Raw genomic sequence first — 24,739 nt, 5'->3', positions numbered from 1 at the left:
CAGGGCTCCACTTCCTAAAGTTCCCGTAGCCTCGGCAGCCAGCCCATCAGCTGTGCGACCAAATATTCAAACACAGGAGCCAATGGGAAATACGTCACATCTAAATCACAGCAATTTTTAACAGAGTTTTAATTAAGACTTGTCCCCAGGCTACAAGCAATTCTGTGCTGGGACCAGGCGAAGAAGGATGTTTAAAAGAAATCTCACACTCGCTCAGAACTGAGTATAATGAAGGGTTATTTATTTAGGGGTAGACTCACAGACCACAGTCCTCTGCTGGAATGGGGAACAGCAACTGAATCCAGCAGCCAGGAAAGAGGCCTGAGCTTTTCATCGCACAGATAGTCTAAGAGGCCACGCCCAAGTGGGCGGGTAACTTAAAGGCTACGGGCTATAGGAATTCCTACAGCAACCAGGATACGATGCTCACCTGTCTGAATCCAGGAACTTGGTCATATTGTTTCTCATACCCCAGCAATGCAGCAGCCACGCCTCTATCCCACCCTGTGCTTCAGGGGGCTGTTGACGCACCAACCTAAAGATGACTTTGAGGGTTTTTTTTGCCACTTATTACTCTTGTTTCCCTTCCCGTTTTCCTCTTGCTACCCCCAGCCTTTCTTGACAGCAATTGAAAGGCTCTTTTCCACTGTTAGTGATCTACATGTTATAACCGCCTCCGTGAAAGCACAAGACATTCCATCTGCTGGGAAACTCAGAAGTCACCTGAAGACCCAGAGGCAGGAAAGAAACGCTCGCTATCAAAGACACCAGGCTCATTTCCACTCAATGTTGCTGTATGACGTCACACTTGCTACAGCTGACAGCCTAGGGAGTGAACGAGAAAGCAGTGGTGTGTTAGGAATCAGTCTGGCCACTTGATGTGTGACATGAGGCGCTGTTTATCTCTTTGTTATTTAGGTCAGCTTGAGAAAATGGGAGCGATTTGAGACAAACAAGGAGACGGTGGTCAGATACCTGTTCCAAACAGGGTCCAGCCACGAGCGCTTCCTGAGCTTCAGCAGTTTGGAAAGCTTGTCATCAGAGTTGGAACAGACAAAGGTATATCAAGGCCACATGGTTCCTTGTTCTCCACCATCACAGTTAGTATTACACATTTACTCAATTCTTACTATTTCCTGATGACCCAGTCTCTTCGGTACACGGTGGAACAAGAATGTAAGTAGGATTTACACCTTAAGAACTAAGACTTTTATGAAAGTGGGAAGGTACGAGTCCCCTGACAGATATGTGTATAAATGATGGGACCAATACTTATGACTCAGTTGGGTAAGACCGAGAGAAGCAGGGTTTGGAGCCGGAAGGTGGACAGACAGACATTCTTGGATAGAGGAATGCCCTCAGGTGGGAAAGGAGCGAGAGCGATGGCTCAGTTCCGTGGTGCAAGGTGAAAGGGCGTTATCCTGGAAAGGTGGGCAATGCTTCAACAACGAAACCCCAAGTGTTACAGAGAACTGGGCCATCTGGGAGTTCCTAAGAAGGTCACACAGCCATAGATGTGCCTCGGGGGAGGGAACGTCTAAGCAGACCTAGAAATCCAATGGAAATGGTGAAAGGCTGGGGTGCTGTGCACAGTTAGAAAGCACTTTCGGAGCCTCGCTGGGCGCTTGCACACACTGTCACAAGAGCGTGTGGAATTGACACTTGGGGCTCTCATGACCTCCTTATCCACTTATCCTATTTGACAACCCTTATTCTAGCTGACAACCTGTGGGTGGTTGTGCTAAGGAACTTTGGCTTCTTGCATATGCTGGTATGTGATGTGTACGCATGGCAACGTCAAGTTAAATATTTCCCAACAGACACGGACTGGCCTGGAAGTAAATGTTTAGAGAGCTGGGGCTGAAGGTTGCTCAGCTACTAAAGAGCGGGGGGATGGTTTCTTCTATAACTCTACCTGGCGCGAGCCAATTCTTTCCTAATGCCGTCTGCAGCCATTCACACATCATAGTCTCCGGACTCTGGTGACAACCCCTTACAACATCATTCTGTGTTTGTTTAGTTTTGTTTTTACCAATCCTCTTCTGTTCTGTGAAGCCCCCTGCATTACAACTTCCTGTGGGTAGTACATACAAAATAGTCTATAAAAAATTACAAGCAAGCGTTTTCAAACATCGCCTCCTCCGTGGCTCTGGAAAACTTGGGAGCACAGCCAGACTGGCTGACACTTTTGATTGCATTCACGGAATTACACTGAGATTTGTGATCTTCAAAGCTGGACCAGCAATGGCCTGGGGGCTCACAGGTAGTCAGGAGAGGGACTGGATGCTATAGCATCAGCAAACATTATGCTTTAGGATACTGTGCATCTCTGTGCCATCAGGGAACTCTGTCTAATTCTATCTGAACCATAGGAGGCTTCTATACAATGTTGCTCACGTGAGACTCAATGGGGATACTCAAGGGAGACAATTGGGTCTTTCAAACAGGAAGCTATAATTCCATGATGTAATTTTATCCCCTGTGGTATTATTTATGACTTTAGAAATTTTTCTTTTAAGTACAGTCTTTTTATATGGTATTGCAGAATAATTTGGGGAGATGGTTTGAGTGACAGGCTGTGTTTTACCAATATTTACATAGCGATTGTGTGCTGACTAGTTAAAAAAAAGACGCTGATGAATGTTTAAAGCTCTTGTCAGATTTTCTTGCGTGAGAAGAAATAAGACATTAATTTTCTTCGCTCAAGGTTATCACTAAGGTTTATGTTTTCTAATTTAATATTCAATGTTATTTACCTAACAAGATTCAGGTAGCACCTAAAAGATAGCAATGTTTCATACAGATTAAAAGGTTTGAATTAAAATAGCTCTGAGCTGCTGAAAACCAGCAGGTGGAAAACCCAGCTTTCGTCCGCATGAAAGACGTAAACATGATAATCGGTACCTGCCAGCGGAAGGCACTTAGAAAGGAATCTGTCGGTGGATGCTGAGTTCCCTTCCAGAAGAGAACATGATTGCGTACATTTCACATGCACACAAAAGAGCCTGAAGAGTAAATCACCACAGAGGGGAAGCCAGTGGTGCAGAATAACAGTGCAGGTTCAACGCCTTCAGACTCAGCTCTGCTGGCACTGGGGACGCGGCGCTGTTGGGAGAGTGTCTGCCCAGCACACAGGAAGCCCTGAGCTAGAGTCCTCAGTGGGTCAGCCTAGCAGAGTGCTGTACCCCTACAATCTCAGCACTCAAGAGGCAGGGACAGGAGGGTCAGTGCAGAGTGTGTTTGTGACCTGCTTGGTGTGCATGAGATTCTTTCTCAACTACAAAGCAGAAGACCTGAAAGCTTCCTTCCTTCATGTTGCTTGTTTATAGGAATAAAATAAGACTCCCCAGCATTAAAAATGAACTATATTACTTCTCAGGGAGCTAATAACTTCTTTCTATAGAGAAAAAATATATAAGAAAAAAATCGCTGGTGCTCTGCATTAGATAAGATATATCTCTATCAGACAAATAAATCTTTCTGTTAGTTAACCTACAGATGTACTGTCCCTGTGTTCAAAGAACCAATTTGGTTGGTTATTTGGTGAAGTGGCCAGTAGTAAATGAATATATTTAAGGATAAATTAATGGGTATATGTATCTCAGAATTCAGAATTATAGGCCTAAATCAGGAAAGAGTGGAAAACCAATTCTACCAAAGCTAGTGGAAAGATTTTAACAAAGCTTCTAATTAGCTTATGGAAGTCTGTACTTCTATCTCAAGCATTCTTGATCAATCTCTGAAGAATACACAGTTGGCTTGAACGCAGCATCCAAGAGTTTAAAAATGCTCACCTAACAGTGCTGCAATATTTGTTTTTGTGTGTCTGTTTGTGTTGTTTTTCTAGGAGTTTTCTAAGCGGACAGAAAGCATTGCCACCCAGGCTGAGAACCTTGTCAAGGAAGCCTCAGAAATGCCACTGGGGCCCAGGAATAAGCAGCTGCTTCAGCAGCAGGCCAAGTCAATCAAGGATCAGGTCAAAAAGCTCGAAGACACGCTTGAAGAAGAGTATGTGCTTCACAACTTCTGACCTTTGCTCTCTGGGGTAGCATCCTGTGCGGTCTCTCCTGTCTCCTATTCCAGTCTTTCAAAAATCTCAAGGTGTCTGTATGTTTCTACCTGTCTTGAGGAAGCAACTCGCAATCCAAAAGAAAACTGTTCTCAGCCCAGGACCTGGTATCCATAATAATGAAAGTATACAAGCAATGTGGTGTTTACATTCTAAACTGGTATATTCATCACTAAGCCATATCTGTTCTTTTCTGTGGCCTTCATATTATGCAGAGGCAATCTCCAAAAAATAACCCACGTTTACTTTTTTTTTACTATTTCATTCTAGTGTCCCCTATTGAAGAGGAAATAAAGGCCTAAGAGCATATCATGTAGAAGGAATATCTCAAACTTAAAGTTCATGACTGTGTCCATAGTACCTCAGTATTCAAATTACCATGAATTCATATTCCCCTTCCAGAAATTACCTGCAAAACTCTATCTTGATTTGAAACTTTTACTATTTATCTGAAAAGAATAAATAAGCTTGTGCCCCTGTGATATCCTTCTACGAAGTTTGGGGATAAGCTTTTGAAAACATTGTCAATAGTCTCTAAACTAATATTGCTAACATTCTTATTCCGTGACACACTGAATAATAGTCCATGACTCTCAAGAAACAAGACTGCAGTCACAGGGAGGGTTTCAGAATGTGAAAACTGTTTTTAGTAGTCTTGGGGCCTTGCATTGAACATTTTATATTTGCCTAAACTTTAAACTTTGATCAATATCTTATTTGAACTAACTCAAAACTTTGACAACTTTATATTTGATAAACTTCGCCAAACTATGTAAACAGCAAATCTTGAGACTATATTAAAAACAAAGCTACTTCTAAATGGATTACAATAACCATTTGAAGCTAAATTTTATGTAAAAACCTGTACTATAAGATAGATTGCATTTGCATTTTTTATACTTCTAAGTGCATTAGACACACACAGGGTTCAAAGTCGAGACTGTACCACTATTGAATTTGACAATCAGCTGATGCCATGTTTGTTCTTGGTATCAAGTGCCTTTTGTAATAAGGTATACTCAGTTACTTTTCCTTCACCCAAGGATATCAGTTAGTTTAGTGCTAGGGTTAGTATAGTTTTCTAGTTTCTTTCTAAACCGAAAGCCATGTTCACCTGGTTATATGTCCAGCGCTAATACCAACTGAGATTCTCCAGTTGAAATCCATTAGATTTACCGCACAGAGAGCCAGTGCTGTCTGTAAATAGTTCGGGGGCTCATGAATGAGTGTTTGTGAAAGTCTTTTGGAGTCAGGACTGTGGGAGACCTGTGACTCGCAGAGACCATTATAGGTTACAAACCAAAGGCTTCACGGAGCTGATGGCGGCAGGTGCTGCCTGCAGCCTGTGATTAGACCACAGCTCTACCTGGATTCACAAACGCACACTTTACCAAAGTACTTCAGTATAAAGTGTCCCAGTAGTACCTCCCCCTAAAAGCAAAGGTAGCCTGTCAAACGATCAAACCCCAAAAGCTCTTCTGGGAGAGTTCCCTACTCTGAGTTCTGAGGGTAGCTGCTTCTGTGCAGAGCTTGACCTTGTGGGCTCACACCCTTCGAAGTCAGCACAAAACTGCATTCAAAGTGCAGCTCCGCTCACAATGTAATACGGGTGCTGCCTCCTCCAGCACCCATTCCCCCAAGAGACAGGAAGGCTGGGCTCAGACAGGCAACTCACATCAAGTACGTATGATTCTCCTGCTCAAATAGTTTCCGCTCTGAAAGAGTCATGAATATCCCCAAGACCTTTTACCTGGTGAAGTATAGGAGAAAAAAAAAATTGTCTTGCTATTCTTTATGGAAATACTGCTTTTTTTAACTTAATTTGGTTAATTTTAGTATTAAAACCATGGAAATGGTGAGAATCAAGTGGAATCATTTTGGCAGTAATTTTGAAAGCCTGTCCACCTGGATAAGTGAGAAGGAAAACGAACTCAAAGCCTTGGAAACGTCAGCGTCTGCCTTGGACGTGCAGATCAGCCAAATCAAGGTGACCTGCACACATGTTATGCTTATAATCTCCCTTCCTGTCTTACATTTATATCACCAAAACCTATTTGATCCCAGGACAAATCTTCCATTCTTCCGTGACTCTTTTAAGTTGAACTCACGCCAAGCTAAGAGGTCATGATTGATGATTCTTTCTAGATAAAACTCTGTGTTAATACTGTCTGACTTACAGATTCAAAGTCAATATTGTGTGCGATATCATTAAACTATTTTTTATGGTTGCATTATTCTTTTCCTTGATTTTGGTTTGACGCCCATGGACTCCCCTGTTCATGCATTTATACATCATGAAATATATTCATCATCCACAACTAACTGCCCTATTTAAGAACTGTTCCAAATGTCAGACTCAAGTATTAGCTGTGTTAGCCAGGCATGGTGGCACTTTCTCTAAGTCCAGAAGTCACAAGGTGAGGGTAAAGAGATTGTCAAAAGTTCAAGGTCAGCCTGATCTACTTCCTGAGTTCCAGGACCTTATGGGACCTTATGGGACCTTAGTGAGACCCTGTCTCAAAAAGCCAAAAAAAAAAAAAAAAACCCAAAAACAAAAACAAACAAAAAACCACTCTCCACCCACCCAAAATGCATTAGTGGCATTTACCCTTACTAACCAGCAGGGGGAGCTAGAAATATTTCTTTTGTCAAGAAAGCCCTTAGACCTGGTGTTTATTCTTTTCATGGATGAACTTGTCTGGACAGTCATTCTGGTGCCTTAGCTCTCCCACTGCCAAAAGAGCTAGCTATACAAGTTATCACTGACCACTGCAGTAGAAAAGCTAAATAATATGGGCTAAAATAATTGAGATTGGAGTGAGCATCCTTTTTTATATATATTCTTTGAGAATTATATATATGTACATATTATAAACATATATAATATGAGAATTTTCTATATGTGTACAATGTATTTTGATCATATCTAGCAGCTAACCTCCCTCTGCTCTAATGCCTTTCAGAATCCCCACCATGTCCTCCTTCTGAACTCCATATCTCCTTTTAGACAGACATTCTCTGTTTTATACAATCTTATGCCACATGGGTTCAGATTTGGTCACTTCCTTCTGCTAGCTCTGTTCACAGTTTAAAATGGAAAACTCCTCTGCCACTAAATATATTAATAGATGCCGAGGTGAGGACACATTTCACGCTGTGACTCAGAACACGTGGCGGCCATGTGCAAGGTGGGAGGGTGGCATGGTGTTCAGCTGACACGGCTCTTAATCACCAGATCCTGCACAATCGGAGATCCCTAGGATGTGGCAAACACAGCCTGTCCAGGAGAGCAGCTACCAAGCCCTGAGACAGAATTTATGAATATTTTAACTCTTTAATAAAAAATTGTCATTTAATAATTTTCATTAAATTCTAAGAAAAAAATGATACATTTAAATTGGTCTCAAAAACGTCTCCTTCCGGAAATTAACAAGCACTTTATGACTTATTTTATTCATCCAGTAATTCATTTACTGTAATATTGAGTCCTTTCAGAGCAATTCTGAATTATGAAAATGATCAGATGCCATCCCATTCCTCGGGAAAAATTAGAAATATTTAATTATTAAATATATAGTCAATTATAGGTTTTCTTACCATCAAACTGGAAATACATTGGGATACATCCAAAATGGCACTTCAGTTATGATCTGAAATATATAAAACAGATATGAGTGACAAAAAGATGTGTGTCAGCAGACGCAGCGACAGAGTGGAATCCAAAAGACTTGGCATAGAAGGTTCAGAGTCCAGTGCCAAACTGATGCTTTGAATCCTTACACTAATTCAGAGAGATTAAAAATACATTTGCAATATCCCTTTCACCTTAAATCAAGCTGACAGTTAAAATTGATGGGGTTTTTGCAGGCTGTAAAGATAGTCTAAGCCCATTCTTGTTCAGCAGTGTGTGTTTTTCCAATACTGACAATTAACAACAACATTTTCCTGGCTCCTTTTCCATTTTACCTCTAGGAGAATACTCACTCTCTCTCTCTCTCTCTCTCTCTCTCTCTCTCTCTCTCTCTCTCTTTCTCTCTCTCTCTCTCTCTCTCTCTCCCTACCCCTCCTTCCCCCCTCCCCCCCCCCTCTCTCTCTCTCTCTCTCTCTCTCTCTCTCTCTCTCTCTCTCCCTCCCCCTCCTTCCCTCCCTCCCTCCCTCCCTCCCTCCCTCTCCCTCCCCCTCTCTCTCTCTTTCTCTCTCTCTCTCCCTCCCTCCCTCCCTCCCTCCCTCCCTCCCTCCCTCCCTCCCTCTCCCTCCCTCTCTCTCTCTCTCTCTCTCTCTCCCTCTCTCTCTCTCCCTACCCCTCCTTCCCCCCTCCCTCCCTCTCTCTCTCTCTCCTTCTCTCTCTCTCTCTCTCTCTCTCTCTCTCTCTCTCACACACACACACACACACACACCCTCATGATCTAATTTCATGGCTTGTGTTCACAAATTTGCTGATGAGATAAATGGGCCTGAGAACTCCTAATTTTGTTCTCAACTAAGGTTCTTTCTGTTATATGCCATGATTATGTAGACAAATTATTGATGCATATTAGACAATACACATTTTGAACTATGAGTGCTTTTTTCTTCAAAAGAATCCAATAAGACAGCAAAAGAAACAGAGACCATTTATGCTCAGATAACAATTATCTACCAGGTACCCCATGTAGCCATGCATATAAAAATTGAGAATGAAAGATTATGCCAAACAGACTTCAAGGTGACTCAAACTCTTTCCAATTGTCTCATCAGGACAGAAGTCACAAATTTAGCTTTCCTAGGGTAACAGGATTTTCCACTTAATATTTTCATATTGTTTTGCTTGCTTTGCACCCCTCAGAGAAATGACTTGCATTTTCTGTGTTTGAGGCCCCATCCACTGCTGCTCACACATAGGTGCACACGTCCTGCGCAGCTCTCAGTTCCTTTCCTGCAATGACTGACATTATTGAGTATCTTGTCTGTCCGTGATTAAATGGATGATATGTGCACGTTATTTTTCTGTAGAGTACCTAGCCTGTGAAGAGAGCAGGGAAATCTCAGGTCCTATGGGAAATCGTCAGCTATTAAAATTCTTAGACCGGGTATGTCTGGTTCCTGATGATGGAGGCTGAATACACTGCCGAGTTATGTGGTGGGAAACCGCTGGCCGAAGGAATAAATGATAGATTGTCAAAGGCCGTTTTTAATGTGTGGCTAGAAAGGGTTTAATAAACACAGCGTACTCAGTTACATTTGGAAAGGTTAAATACGTGCAAATATGACCGGTTTGGGAAGTTTCTGGAACTCACAGCTTTCCAAGACCAGCTGACCTTTAATATTTTCTCCATGAGGAAACCTCACACTCCTCTGTCTTCAGATGTACTGTGAGAGTACAGGGCTAGCTTCTTGCTTATGTCATCGCGAGAAGTGGCCCTCTCTCCCTTCCGCATCCAACCCACACTGCCACCATTGCCAAGCCCTTTTTCATGTGCTTCTATGCATCTGTTCTCCCCAAATGAGGCCAGGAAGCAGGTGGCGTCTGTTTGCAGCTGCTTGCCCCTGACCTGAATGTGTTTAGATGTCAGTTAGGCCTGCCGTCCTAGTAGGTAGTCTCTATTGCTGTTGTGTGAGTTCACGAAGGTGAGCCTACTCAGACCTCACTGACATTTCCTCTTGTTTCAAATATTAGGTCGCAATTCAAGAAATAGAAAGCAAAATCGACAGCATTGTAGGGTTAGAAGAAGAAGCCCAGTCCTTTGTCCAGTTCGTCACTGTTGGAGAGTCTGCTCGCATCAAAGCCAAGCTGACCCAAATAAGAAGATACTGGGAGGAGCTGTGTGAACACGCACGGGGCCTGGAAGGGACGATCCTGGGACGCTTATTACAGCAGCAAAAGTTTGAAGAGAATCTGACAAAGGTGAGAACTGGCCCCTGTGTGCTAAAGTTACATATTTAATACATGGAAATACAGTGAACACCCCGGAAAAGGAGCAATAAAGAAAGACCACATGCTAACAACCCAACAAGGATTAGAAACTTCATTCAGCGCTACATATACGGCAACCTTGGGATGTAGAAACCTCATTATACATTGTGTTAAGGTTAAATCTTAGTACCTTTGCAAAGATTTTTAGATTTTATTAAAAAGCCTTTTTAAAAATGCAATCATGACATCAAAAACTCATCTATAACAGAAAGATTGCTGAGTCCTCGATAACCTCCTCTGCCTTGGTATATAGCTTAAATTATTTTTATGTCCCACCATTTTTTTTTTTAGATCCGGCAATCTGTGTCTGAATTTGCAGAGCGGCTGGCTGATCCTATTAAAATATGTTCTTCAGTTGCAGAGACATACAAAGTTCTCCAAGAGCATATGGTGAGTGCGCATAGCCACACTTTTTCATATTTATCCACTCAAAAATTTGGTTACTCCTACTTGAAAGGAAAACAGCAAATATTGTGAGAGTTAAACTTGGAAATATTTTAGGTTAGTTGAGGAATTAAACGGTTCAAACAACATCATTTCTTATAACAAAACATCTGTGTATACAAATTAGTTCCCATTTTTAAAAATATAATATATATTATATAAGATTAATATTATAATAAATATATATTTATAAACGGGATAGTCATTAAAAGATATTTTCTGAGCAGGGGAGATGCGTGAGTTGATAAAGTACTTGTATGTAAGTACCTGTTGGATTCCAAGCACCCATAGAAAATCAGACCAGGCACAGTGGCCTTCTGAAATGTTCAAGAGGCAGAGACAGGACCACAAGACCAGTCAGAGATATTCTGGTTTTAGGAGAGATCTTGCACCCACTAACAAAGTGGGGAGTAACTGAGACAGACACCCAACCTCAAATTTGAGTTTCTGTATGTGTGGGCCCACGCATATCCACACATGCAAACATACACTGCGTACCACACACACATAGATATATATGATGTGGAAATGTGCTTATATATAAGTGTATGTATATATATGTTTCTCTTCTCATCAGAATATGTGATGTTTTCAGGTTAGCTTTTTAATAAGTCCCTGTCCTCCTCTCCACTATCTTGTGTAAGAAAAAAATGACACGTGCAGAGTGAATTTTAGACGCTAACCAGCCACATTTAGATGTGAGAGAATCCCTTCCCGCCATGAAAAGATCTCTAAGAATTGGCTTCTTTGACCTGGCTACATAACTCTCAATTATGATCAGTCTTCAGCAAGACAACCGATAGCCCTGGGAGAATGCAGGGAAGGTGCAAACCTCGAGAATCACATACAAAGAGACGCTCACAGGAAACATGCCAACTGAGGAGCAAAACAACATTCATGGTCCCTGCTTTAAAAACACGTATGCAACATACTTGTCTCTACTACAGTGGAAGGGAGCTGCGGGCACAGAGAAGAGATGATCAGCAAACACACATCTGGAAAGGATGTTGTTCAAATTGTACAGCCGTGTATTCTTTTTTTCAATGATCGTGCCCTGAACATAGTTTGTCATGATTTTAAAAAAAATTACATTTACATATTTCTTACCAGGGGTGGTGTAGAGGTCAGAAGACAACCTACAGAAATTGGTTCTCTCCTTCTACCATGTGGGTCAGAGGTATCCAAGTCAGTCATCCCTGTTTGATGGAAGCCACCTTTACCCGCTGAGATAGCTCACAGGCCACAGCCCCAGGAAAGTCTAACTCCCTTTAGATTTCTGCATCCCAGAAGTCACTTTCTCCTCACATTCAATATGTCTCACAAAAATCATAGCAGGACACTCTTGGATTGTTGAAGTCCGTGGCAGCCTTTCTGACTGAACGGTTGGATGGGTTGTGACAGGTCTAACTGAAAAATGGGCCTCGTTCATGCCAAGCTGTCTCTGCCATCCAGATATCTCCCTCAGCCACAGTTCTGACCTCTGGGATTTCAGTTACCTGAAGTCAAGCGCAAGTTTATGATACTAAAGTAAAAATCTTAGAAATAGGTAGATCATACCTTTAAAAAAAACCTTCATCCCACTAGAAAGGGTCTGACAGAGTGTATCACACAATGGGGTTTACTAGACTGATCACAGGATACCCTGGGTAGCTTAGCAGGAGTTGTCTGCACGCTGGAGGGACTGAGAACCTGAGAACTGTCCTCAGGACCATTTGCAGTTCCAATCAGGCATTGGCGGTCTGGAGGATGCCTGAAGAATGAATGTCTTCCTTATTGGGAGGCAGAGGATGCAGCAGAAGGAGCAGCAACAGCGGAGTAGGTGTACTCACCAGCAATGGATGAAGGTGGACAGGCAAAAAGTGACAACTTTCCCCTCAGGCCTCCTTCTATCAGGAGTGCTCCTGGAGGGCTAAACCTCCTGGGAAATACCCTCATCGACCCTCCCAGAGGTGTGTCTCTTAGTTGATTCCAGATCCAATCGAGTTGACAGCCAGTACCAACCATCTCAATTACAGGATGTAATTATAACTGTCGTCTTCACTTACGTTGTTAGTCACTTGCCCTTCTTGATTTATAAACTGAGCTTGGCATGGGTATAGAGAAAGTAGACTGTGCATAGGTTGACATCTGCATTTGCAGGTACTGTGAATCATTTTGTCCCACACCTCCTGTGAATGAGGACGCTCCTGACTCCTCTGCTCTTTTCCTCAGGATCTCTGTCAGGCCCTGGAGGCTCTCAACAGCACAGTCACCTCCTTCTCAGCCAGCGCCCAGAAGGCGGTGAACAGAGAGTCCTGCACCCAGGAGGCTGCAGCCTTACAGAAGCAGTATGAGGAGATACTGCACCAGGCCAAGGAGAGACAGAAGGCGTTGGAGGATCTGCTGGCCCACTGGCAAAGGTGAGCAGCATTAGCTCTTGACTTGCTGCCCATGGTGGATAGGGGAGTCCAGATGAGCAGTTCCATTAAGTGATGGGAAATAGTCACCCTAGATATATGAGTGAGTTTGGATGTCTACTGCAGGGTATCCCTTGAGAGGGAAGCCTGAGAGTAGAGAGGAAGTGTATGTATCTTGACCTATTGTACAGATGCGAGCAAGTGCGTGAGAATTAGCATGAAAATGAATGATGTTAATCCCTTTGGTCTGCAGGAATAACACCGCCAGTGAGCATCATTTGTAACAGCCCAGAGAGAACTTGTCTCTAGTATAACCATCTTGGATGAAGTAATGTCTTTTTATCTCTTTCTTTAGGCTGGAGAAGAAGCTGTCGCCCTTTCTGACCTGGTTAGAGCGATGCGAAGCTATAGCCAGTTCGCCAGAAAAGGACATTTCTGCTGACAGAGTCAAAGTGGAGAGTGAAGTACAGTTAATACAGGTACGCTCAAGGAGGGCGGGGTAGGAATGGAATGATCTTGTATGGTTGCTTTTTTCAAGTTAATTTATTAATGAAGTATCTAAGTCCCTTAACCATCCCAAAAACACCGTTTGACATCAAGGCGTGCTGAAAGAAAGAGGGCACTCCCGACTCACAGACACGGTGACAATGGGAGCTTGGTGGTTGCCTGTGTCCATGGAATATTAGACAGCCCTGTAATACAATGTGTAGCGTCTGAATATAAATGTATAGATTGGGTGAGGTTGGCAGCAAATATAATCGCTCCGCTTTCGAACATAGGTGATTTTTTAAAACGAAAGGTGTTTTTGTAAAAAAGAATAGAATGTAAAAACAAATCAAGAATGATTGTTATAGTCAAGAAATGATGGAGGAGGGTCATTTGTCTATGTATTACTTTTATTGGTTAATAAAATTAGGTAGGTGGAGTAAACAGCTAGCCATGCAGAGCCAGACAGGACAAAAAGCAGGCCTGCCTGCCGATCCTCACTACAAAGAAACACAAGGAAAAAAATGAAGCCCCAATAGGAAGACAGAAAGACACTGTGGCTTTAAGCAAATATTCTAAATTTAAATAAAAAACATTTTCATTATTAAAGTTGCATACAATATTGCTAATTTTTGAACATTAGTAATATGTTCTGAGGATGCTGTCTGAGCCAAAAAAGTCAGCAGGCAAAATTGCTTCTGAAAAGAGCCCTATTGTACAATAGATTCTTTCTTGACTTCCGACATCACTCTTCGGTGTAACTAGCGAAAGAAGCAGAGACCTGCTAGTTTGATATTATTCCTAGTAGTCCCTTTGGGATATCTGAAGTGTCTGAAGACACTGGGCCACCTCCTGTTTCTTCCCTCCCTGACTCCGGAAGGGTGCCATGCCCCTTGTCCTTTCCCACTCTGGCTTACAAAGTTCGAATGGTCTTCCTCTTACCAAAAGTCACTTTCCAGAAACCCTGGGGCTTCCCTAAGGGTGAAGGGGCTCACAGCTCAGTTTGACCCTTTTACAGTGAGGAAAGGAGGTTCCAGAAGGAGATCCATGGCTCCTTTCCCTATAAATAAAACCAGAAATCCACTCTCCACTTTGGTGATGCCTGTGTTTTTCCCATTGTTGATTCTTCCATTTGTTCAATGAACCAAAATAAAAATATTATTGACGGGAGCCTGCTGTGAACCAGGTACCTCCCAAGCTGTGACCTGACAAAGTGGGTGTAAGCTGCTCACCTCCTGGCCTTGCTCTTCCCAGGCATTCTCTTTCCTGTATCCTCCCCAGCACTGAGTCCAACACTTACAGGGGGTCCTCCTTGTCATCATGGAAGGGTTCTTCATCCTTTCCTACCTCTGCAGTTTTGTTTGCATCCTATGTAGGGCCCCACAGAGAAGAAAAAGGAGCCTCTTGATAAGTGTTTACTATGTGCTATGTCATCTCGCTTGTGATCACTTTGATTTATCCATTTAATCACCTGCCGTTATCTTTGATTTTTCTTGTTAGCAAGAGCCAAAGGTTTTCATGAACTCAGAGCATCCAAGAAGTTCATTGCCTAATCATCAAATATAGAAATAAAGCAGTTGTATTGCAGGCAAATAAAATGAACACACCCTTAAGTTCTTTAGTTTTGCCTAATAAAGTCTCTAACATACAGCCACACCATATTCCCAGTGCCTGGAGTGACATCTTGATTTAAAATGACGATCTCTTCTGCAGTAGATTGTCCTTGATTTTTTTGTTTACTCAGTTTCCTCATTGTCAGAGAAACTCACAGCTTTCAAATTTGCCTATCTGTTACTCAGACACGGAAAAACCAAACAGGCCTCAGTATCATTTAAAAAAAAATGATAAAGGTGGCCGAGAGTCCATGATAAACCAAGTAACAACAACTCTCTATGAATCCCACAAGAATGTAAAGCCAGCCTCAAGCAGTCCGCTGGGTCAGTCTTGTTAGAGTGAGGCCTGTCTTACGCTGTTCTTCAGGCTCTGCAAAATGAAGTTGTGTCCCAGGCCTCGGTGTACAGCAATCTCCTGCAACTGAAGGAAACCCTGTTCACAGCGGCCTCCAAGGACGACGTGGCGGCTATGAAGCTGCAGTTGGAACAGCTGGATGAGCGCTGGAGAGACTTACCACAGACAATCAACAGAAGGTTGGTTCCTTGCCAAAGGGCCCCGAATGATGCTCGTTTGTCTGCTAGGGTGAACGGTGTGTTTCGTTTGATTTACTTAATGTGTCTGTTCAAGGGAAGATTATAGAAGAGATGAAAACTACTCTGTCTGTCATGTTTGGATCCAGAGGTCCTCAAAAGTGAACGTTGCTGGCGAGCCTGGATGCCACACATTGCTCTCACAATGGGCCCAGTGGTGAACCCAGCTCAAACACATTCAATAGAGAAGATTGCTGTTATTTGTATTATTTATATTGTATTTGGGAGAAAATGGCTACTAATATTTTGCCTCGTGTGTTATTTATTTTTCAGCCAGAAGTGTTTTTCATACGACTGCTTCTCCCTATCACTCCAATGTACACATTTGGAGAAACATAATAAAATGATGTAGCATTAAATGGAGTTGAAAATAGATTGAATCTTAATTAAGATGAGGATTAATATTTAGCATATGAATCTTTCTAATTAAAAGCATGCCTGTAACTGGTATTGATTTCCAGTGGTTTTATGGTTGGCGTAGCAACTGCACCTGAATCTATGGTTGGTTCAGCTACTGACTGAGGTTTTGCAAACACTGCCCAGCTGTTCAGGTTGAGGCCCAACGGGGACACAGGAGTCCTGTCAGGATTGCCTCTGCCTCTGTAGCCACAAATATAACTTTCAGCTAAGTCTTTGTCATTCTATTTTACCAATAAAGACTCTGGAATCAGATACTAAGGTCAAAATCTGCTAACCCAGAGAGGCTGAGAAGCAACAGCTAACCTTCCTCCTTAGCCAGCCACCCAGCAAGAGAACATCTCTTCTGCTGTCCCAAATAAAAAAAAGAACCACCAAGCTCAAAGTTCCTTCCTACGACTTTTGTTATGTTTCTCTATCCCTTTTCTGTATTCCCTCCAACTCTCTATGGCTACTTCCTGTCAACTAGTCACCAGCTCTGCCTCCTGACCCAATGTCTTATTTAATTAACAGAAACCCAGGGTTCATAGTGTGATCAAATATCCGGCAACAACCACTATGCTTCTGCACACGCTTTAACCTCTCTGACTGCCAGAAAGTTCACCTACTCAGCGACTGTTCACTGCGTTTCTGAAATGAAACTCTGTTGCTAGGCACGGGAGGTCATTCCCCACTTTCACAGTGTCTGTGCTTGCTTCCTCGTTATCTCTGATTTGTGTGATCAACCAACAGACGTTGACAGGGTCCCTGCTGCGTGCCAGGCGCCACGCCAGGTGCCAAAGCCATTAGAGTGGACAAATTTAATCTTGAGCAGTTTAAAACCAAGCTGAGGATGACAAGAAACCCATTAGAGGGGCAAGCATGGAGAACTATAGACAGGAGGAAGAAGAGGATGGTTATTGCCTGGGGGAAAGTCACAGAGAGGAATCAATAATAGTTCTTCAAAGTCAAGAAGCTTCCCTTAGAACAGGGACTGTTTACTAACTCCCAGAGAGAATGGAAGGACTTTTAGCTGACACAAAGGCATTGAAAGTAGAAGCCATATATACATATGAAAGTATAAGCTATGCGTGCAAGATGTTCCAGTAGCTTCCTGTTTCATAGTATATTCCATGTGATAAAACACTATGATGAAGAAACTTAGGAGAATTTCAGCTCACATTTCCGAGTCACAGTCCACCACTGAGGGGAGTCAGGGCAGGAACTTGAGGCAGAACCCACGGAGGAAGGCTGTTTGATGGCTCACTGACAGGGCCGCCTCAGCTAGCCCAGGATCACCTGCCTAGGAATGGTGCTGCCCAACGTGGACTGGGCCCACGTCAATTAACAATCAAGGTAAAGCTACATGGAGCATAGATAGTCTGTAGAGAAACTGAACGTGCACCACTGGAATATGTATTAATATCAGAGGGTTACTATTCTTAATTCCAGTTTGGATTCTGATCTCGGTCACCTATTAGTAATCAGTTATTTCCCTTGCTTTATAAGTTGGTTGATCTCTACATATATGCAAGTCCTCTTTTCCAATTCTGTCATTATAAAAAAAAACAAAATTCTTGCATTTGTGGAGTGGGAAGATGGGCAAGACTGGGTTGGGGGAAATATGATAAATATTAACAAAGCAACACAATAAGGCACCATGGCACTTTAGACACACCTGAGCAGTAAGCCAAGGCAGATAGGTGTTGCTCTGGTGACCCACACACAGCAGAGCGAGGAAATGGGCGAAGGTTCTAAGACAGGAATGAATGGACATGCACCAGAGAGATAAGTGGGAGAGCAGGCAGGCTCTATCAGATGGACCCAGAGAAAGAGATCAAGCAGGGCACAGGACACCACTATCGCACGTCATAAGCTTTGAGGAGTTCGTCTTCCTAGCTCTAACGGAAGTTCTTCTGGCTGTCATCTTGAGTGTAGGCACCTGGGGAAGGTATGGAGCAGTAAGACTGTCAGTTTAGGGTGCTTCTAGAAACTGGGCAAGAGGAAAGGGCCTAGACCGGAGATGGGTGGGATCAGGCACAGGGAGAGGTCCCATTCTGCAAGTGGTGCTGATACTGCGGGAGCAACAGATACAGTTGAGGTACAGTGATGGCGATGCGGAGCAGAAGCACAGAGAGGGAAGAGCAACCCACCAGAGTGGACAGGGGTTCCCCGAGAGCAGGAAGACCAGGAGAAAGATGGGGCTTGGGAGAGAAGGAAGAGCAACCCACCACAGTGGACAGGGGTTCCCCGAGAGCAGGAAGACCAGGAGAAAGATGGGGCTTGGGAGAGAAGGAAGAGCAACCCACCAGGGTGGGCAGGGGTTCCCTGAGAGCAGGAAGACCAGGAGAAAGATGGGGCTTGGGAGAGAAGGAAGAACAACCCACCAGGGTGGGCAGGGGTTCCCCGAGAGCAGGAAGACAAGGAGAAAGACAGGGCTTGGGGGTCTGAATATACCTAGAGGTCTGGCTTGTCTCTGTATAGCTATTTTATTTTGCTTGGGGAGTAAGCTCCAGAGGAAGCATTCAGGTCACAGCCCACCACTTACTGCCCCTCTCCCCGCAGGATGCACTTCCTCCAGGCTGTACTGGCTGAGCACCAGGGCTTTGATGAGCTGCTGTTTTCCTTCTCTGTCTGGATTAAGCACTTTCTCAGCGAACTGCAAGCGACTTCAGAGATAAGCTTAAGGGACCATCAAGTGGCTCTCACTCGGCACAAGGTAAAATGGATTCTCTCAAGATGGAAACAGACGTGTTGAAAAAAAGAGGCCCCTTGAATTTGGAAACAGAAAAGAGGCCCCTTGAATTCAAGGGGTAGCACACTAAAATATATACATGGCAACAATTTAGCTTTCGTGTTTGTGTGAAAAATGGCTTGATAATTGGACTTATGGACCCAGCCACTGTGTTGGGCAGATAGATTTCAGATAAAACAACAGGGTAACCCCAACAGTAACAACAACAACTAAACAACTATAATTTAGAGCATAAAATGTTAAGAATTTCCATTTTTGATTTTTCTATTTTATTTTGGTCCAAAACCAAAAACTGATACAAATTCCACTGTCTCTGCAGCTCATTTTTCTCTGAATTAACTACTTTATATAAATATGGCTCTAAATTAATGAATTATTGATATTTTCCTTATTTGTAACCTATGAACAATGCCTATTTTGGTGTATTAACATCCAAAGTCAGATATTGATCAAGTATTGAGATGCTAGAGTTTCTATATAGAATCCATATAAAACATTTAACAGTTGCTAAGTCTTTATTCTACGCTGGCTTTGTATGCCCCCGCTAAGAAAGGAAAAGTAAACCTTACAGTCTCCAGCACAGGAGACAGTTTTGCAGCTGATAGAGAAAGTCCATAGCACTCCAAGGAGCCTGCCAGAGAAGTGGTACTTTCTGACTAGGTGCTTCAGAGGGATGACTCTCAGGTTGGTCAGCTGACCCAAGTCAGAGTCTTTGAATAGACTGACTTCTCAAAGGTGAAGTGAGAACTGACTTCTGTGGGCAGGCTTTCTAGAGGAAAACCTTTAAGTACAAGGAGACCAGCTGTCTGGAGTGAGAAGAAGTGGTTTAATTGTCAGGCTGAAGACTATCTAAAGCCAACATGGTCAAGATTAAAGCAAGTAATGGTTTCTCTGTTGTTGACTGTGGTTTCCTGTCCCACCTGGTTTCCGCAGTCATTAAGTCCCAGAGAATCACACAGAGGTCTACATTAATTATAAACTGATTGGCCCATTAGCTCAAGGAGTCTTATAGTTTACATTAGCCCATAATTCTTGTCTGTGTTAGCCATGTGTCTTGGTACCTTTTTCAGCGAGTCAATCACATCTTGCTTGCTCTGTGTCTGGCTTCCTCTGCTGTATGGGTGACAACTGCAGACTTCCCTCTTCCCAGAATTCTCATTGTCCTGCCTCTATTTACTGCCTCTTTGCCCTACCTATACTTCCTGTCTTGCTACTGGCCAATCACCATTAAAAATAATGCAAGTGACAGGATAAAAGACCAATGTCCCACAGCACTCTGTGGTGGAAACTGGGCTAAAATTGATGACAATCTTCTGTTGGATTTTAAACATGATTCTGAAAGCATTGCTATAGATAACTTTAAAATATTTTATTTTATTGTTTTTAATTATGCATATATTAAAATGTGTGTGATATTTGTGTGTAACTGAGGTTGTACATATGAATATAGCTGCCCACAGTGGCCAGTGGAGGCCATTGTATTTATTGGAGGTGGAATCATAGACAATTGTGAGTCCTTTGAAAAGAGAGGAATTGGTTTTAACCAATGAGCCATCTCTTCGGCGTCCTGTGGATGAATTCCAACTGCTGAGCTAAAGGCCAACAATAGGGCTTAGTCAGTAAAATACCATGGAAGTTCAAGGGCAAAAGTTTTATCTCCATCACTCATGTGAAAATTTCAGACACAGTAGCATGTGCCTTTAGTCCTAGTTCCAGGAGGCAGCGAGAAGATGATCCCTAAGGCTTCCTAGCCAGCCAGTCTCACCCAATCAAGCACTGACAGACCATGAAGGGGTCAGCAACTGAAGAAGACAGTCAGTGTTGACCTCTAGCCTCTTCAAGCCAAGTCACACATACACAGAACTATAAATAAAGAATAAATAAATAAATGATAGGCATTCCATCACATATGCTATCTACCTCGAGATCGCAAACCCTATTGTTTATCAAGTAATAACTGTGGCATGTCTGAGAACCAAAGACTCTCCTCCCTTCCAGGACCATGCCGCAGAAATAGAGAAGAAGAGGGGCGAAGCAGAGAGTCTGCAAGGTCACTTGGCAAAGCTGCGGTCTCTGGGACGAGCTGAGGACCTTCACCCGCTCCAGATCAAGGTTGATGATTGTTTCCAGCTCTTTGAGGAGGCCAACCAGGTAGTGGAGAGGCGGAAGCTGGCTCTGACACAGCTCGCAGAGTTCCTCCAGAACCATGCTTCGGCATCCACTCGTCTCCACCAGCTCAGGCAAACAGTGCAAGCCACCAAAAGCATGAGTAAGAAGCAGTCAGAGTTTCTAAAGAAAGACCTTGATGATGCTATTGAAGACGTGAAGGCATTAGAGCCCAGCGCCATCAGTCTTGATGGCGTCCTGACCAAAGCCCAGTACCACCTGAAGGGTGGGAGCCCGGAGCAGAGGACTTCCTGCAGAGCCACCACTGACCAGCTCTCTTCAGAAGTGGAGAAGATCCAGAACCTTCTGGGAACCAAGCAGAGTGAAGCAGATGCCCTGGCAGTATTGAAAAAGGCTTTCCAAGACCAGAAAGAGGAGCTGCTGAGAAGCATTGAAGACATCGAAGAAAGGACTGACCAGGAGCGCTTAAAAGAGCCCACCCGCCAGGCTCTTCAGCACAGGTCAGAAACCTGGCAGATGCCAGTCTCTTCTGCTTTCTGTTTGCTCGGGAATTCATTTTCATACCAAGAGTTCATAGTGCCCCGCGTGGGCAACTGTCTCTTCTTGCTGTCTCTGTCTGTTTCTCTGTGTCAACCACATCCTCTCTCCTCTCCCCCATACCTCCCTACTTCCCTTGAAGGTAAATGTGACACTTGGGAATTGTTAATTTATCTTTGATTTCCTTAAGGACCTTTGTAATGACAGTGTATGTATGGACACTCTGAGACCTTACCTACATGAGGATGGAACATCCTATTATCTAGTGGTTGTTGTTTGTTGTTTTGTTTTCATTTATTTATGTATTTATTTATATGTTTGTTTGTTTATTTATTTATTTATTTTGGGGGTGATTTGTTTTGTCTTGTTTTTTTTTCCCCAGGCAGGGTTCCTCTGTGTATCTTTAAGTGTACTGAAAATTGCTTGGTAGACCAGGCTGGCCTCAAACTCCCAGAGATCCACCTGCCTCTGTTGTCCAAGTGCTGGGATTAAAGGCCTGTGCCACCACCGCTTGCCTATCCTATTATCTATTACAAGCAATTTCTTCCTATCAAGAATTCAGGCAGAGGGGCTGGAGAGATGACCTAGCAGTTAAGATCATCTGCTCCTGCAGAGGACCGGGGTTTGGTTCCCAGCACTCCCATGATGCCACATAACCATCCACAACTCTGATTCCAGTTCCCGTGATGCCCTCTTCTGGCCTCTGTGGTCACCAGACACGCACATGGTAGGATACAAGGGTGCAAGTGCTCACACATACATATAAGATAAAAATAAATCTTTTTTAAAATTAAAGAATGTGAGCAGAGATTCGTATAAATGTGTGGTTCTAGGGACGAATGGATCAGCAGGCTCCTCCCTGAAGAGGTGTGTTACCAGTGCTTCAATAAGGCCTGGAGCAAGCTCATTGTTTAGTAGGAGACAAATGGCAGAGGGGAGGGAATGGAGACATTGGTCCTCCCATGCTAAGAGCAGTTTAGCAGAGAGGCAGGTGGTCCTCTGAAGTCCGTATTCACTCATTGAAAGTGACGTCAGTCAACTTGGCCAAGTGGTTCTCCACAGCTGTTTGTAACTCTTTGTCTAGAGGAAAGCAGGAGACAGACAAGAAGGTGTGAGTGAAGTTGGGGCTTTCCCGGGAGTGTTCAGCGAAAAAGCAAAGGAGCCAGGGGGTAGTTCCTTTAGTAAATTTGGAAGTGACTTTCATCTATAAATGAATTTTCATCCAGTACAATCTTCTTTTACTTTATGAATAGAATCTTGTCCCTATTTAAGAGATTGAGTTCAGTCTTCAGCTTTGAAGGCGGAGAAACTTTGCAGTGCACTTACACCAACGTCCATAGTTGATGAGCATCATTGTCTCTGCCAAGACCATGGTCGCTCATCCAGTTCTAATCAGGACAGACAGGAATCCGAGACTGAAATGTGGTTTACATCAGAACTACAAGAGGCCTCTTATTATTCATCTGTTATGATATCGGATGAATTTAACAATAAATTAGCAAGGAAGACTAAGGTTTGACAAAGTTAAACTAAATTTCCAAGTAAAGAGGCACAGAACTGCTCCCTGTAGCTCCTCCCAGAAGCTACCAGAAGCATTGGGAATGCAAAAGAGCGCTGATCCACTCTGGCCAGCTCAGGCCGAGCAGATGGGGGATCCTCAAGCTGCTGGAGATGAAGGCCCAAGCTGGGCTCAAGAGCCCTGTCAACTTCTCTAATCCACTCAAAAGCACACATTAGCTGAGAAAAGGTTACAATAAACTTCTGGATTTACCCAGTCTTGGATATATGGCTAACTCCCTGTACTGCTTGCTGTAGGCACTTCGCACCTGCATTTGCCAGGTGTGGAGAACAGGGACATCCGCCTGCAGCCACCTTGGGAACAGATGTGTATTATACACTACAGCACAACACCAGAATGCGTGGACGAGTCGGTGGCCTCCTAGAGGGACACATATTACAGATGTGCAAATGATGATGCATTGGGGGACAGAAAATCAGAATTGCTTTCTCACAGTAATCTTTTATTAAAGGAGGTAATTTAGGTTTTAATAGTGGATTTTTTTCATAAAACTTTGATGGTGCTCTTTTGACTTTAAAAACTGTAATACTGAAGGATAATTATTTATGACCTGGACCCCATTGCTCAGAAAGATTTCCTATGCTAACCTTGCAACAGAAGAATTCACCTACTTGGCCTATAACGTTAGCCTTCTTTGAGGACTCTACTACCACCAAACAGAGGAGAAGATAAAAGTTCAATAAAACATTGCACATAAAGAGTAAAGGTGACTTTCAGTGTTTTGTGATCTATGGTCATTTTGCAAAATTATATTTTAAGGTTTCTCCCTCCGTTAATAGGCATTAATTTAATTGCTGAGTTGAGAGTTTTGCTAGCTGTGTTAATGTGTGCTGTCTGAGGTCACAGAGTTGGAGAGAGGAAGTATTGATAGTTTAGCACTGAACTAACATTTGGGTTTACAGGTTACGAGTTTTCAACCAGCTAGAGGATGAATTAAACTCCCGAGAGCATGAGCTCTGTTGGCTGAAAGACAAAGCAAAACAAATCGCCCAGAAGGACGTGGCTTTTGCCCCTGAAGTGGACAGGGAGATAAACCGCTTAGAAGCTACCTGGGAGGACACTAAAAGACTAATTCATGAAAAGTAAGTCTCTCCGGAACTTGTCAAAGTTTCCACCTCGGTTTGTAACACTGCAAGTTATCTGTTGCTTTCTGAAGATGTGGCGAACGGTTAAATCGCCCTGGGTATTCTAGGCCCTGCTAGTAACACTAAAACTGCAATATTCCAGAACCGTGTTTAAAGTTGCTCTCTTGGTATGCCAATGCATGTGAAGTTAATGTTTTTGTTTTTGTTTTTGTTTTTTTAAAAAAAGATTCCCTGAAAGCAGTAATTAGCCATCATTGTGGGATGCTACAATTAGAATTTTAAACTTGTTTGGTTATATTACCTGTAATTGAGTTAGTTAAATTTTAACTTGAAAGTACACATTTTACTGTAAAGTTCCCCCTTTTTTCCTAGGAAATTCTATGACAAACTCATTTAGTAGTCTCAGCTATCAAATTCCACACTATCAGTTCCAACAATGGGAAACCCCCTCGTGTCTCACCAGAGTCCGTCTCTGTCCCTCGCTCCAGTTCTCTGCAGCTCTGGTTTACTTTCCATCTGTCCTTTCTCTTCTTTCCCTAATTGCATATAATGAATGTTGCTTGTGCCCCCCTCTGTGTGTGTGTGTGTGTGTGTGTGTGTGTGTGTGTGTGTGTGTGTACATATACCAGGCTTTTTCTTTTTGAGCCACCAACCAGTTCCCAAATCATGACACAGAGACTTATTATTAGTCATGAATGCTCAGCCTTA

At 43.1% G+C, this 24,739-nt stretch overlaps 1 protein-coding gene across 1 annotated transcript in view; it reads left to right on the top strand.

Annotated features, from left to right (window-relative positions):
• Syne1 (spectrin repeat containing nuclear envelope protein 1) overlaps positions 1 to 24,739 on the top strand; it is a 471,659-nt gene that overhangs the window by 171,533 nt on the left and 275,387 nt on the right. Inside the window, exons 32-42 of the mRNA XM_075949874.1 lie at positions 919 to 1,059; positions 3,848 to 4,008; positions 5,906 to 6,056; positions 9,726 to 9,953; positions 10,314 to 10,412; positions 12,678 to 12,865; positions 13,218 to 13,341; positions 15,329 to 15,495; positions 18,514 to 18,667; positions 20,702 to 21,330; positions 23,849 to 24,028. Of these exons, the coding sequence (XP_075805989.1) occupies positions 919 to 1,059; positions 3,848 to 4,008; positions 5,906 to 6,056; positions 9,726 to 9,953; positions 10,314 to 10,412; positions 12,678 to 12,865; positions 13,218 to 13,341; positions 15,329 to 15,495; positions 18,514 to 18,667; positions 20,702 to 21,330; positions 23,849 to 24,028 (2,222 nt within the window). The remainder of the gene's footprint in view (positions 1 to 918; positions 1,060 to 3,847; positions 4,009 to 5,905; positions 6,057 to 9,725; positions 9,954 to 10,313; positions 10,413 to 12,677; positions 12,866 to 13,217; positions 13,342 to 15,328; positions 15,496 to 18,513; positions 18,668 to 20,701; positions 21,331 to 23,848; positions 24,029 to 24,739) is intronic.

Source organism: Microtus pennsylvanicus, chromosome 1, assembly GCF_037038515.1.
Source record: "Microtus pennsylvanicus isolate mMicPen1 chromosome 1, mMicPen1.hap1, whole genome shotgun sequence".
In the NCBI taxonomy this organism is placed as follows: Eukaryota; Metazoa; Chordata; class Mammalia; order Rodentia; family Cricetidae; genus Microtus; species Microtus pennsylvanicus.
The sequence above is the reverse complement of the archived record's forward strand: the minus strand, read 5'-3'. Positions and strand labels throughout refer to the sequence as shown.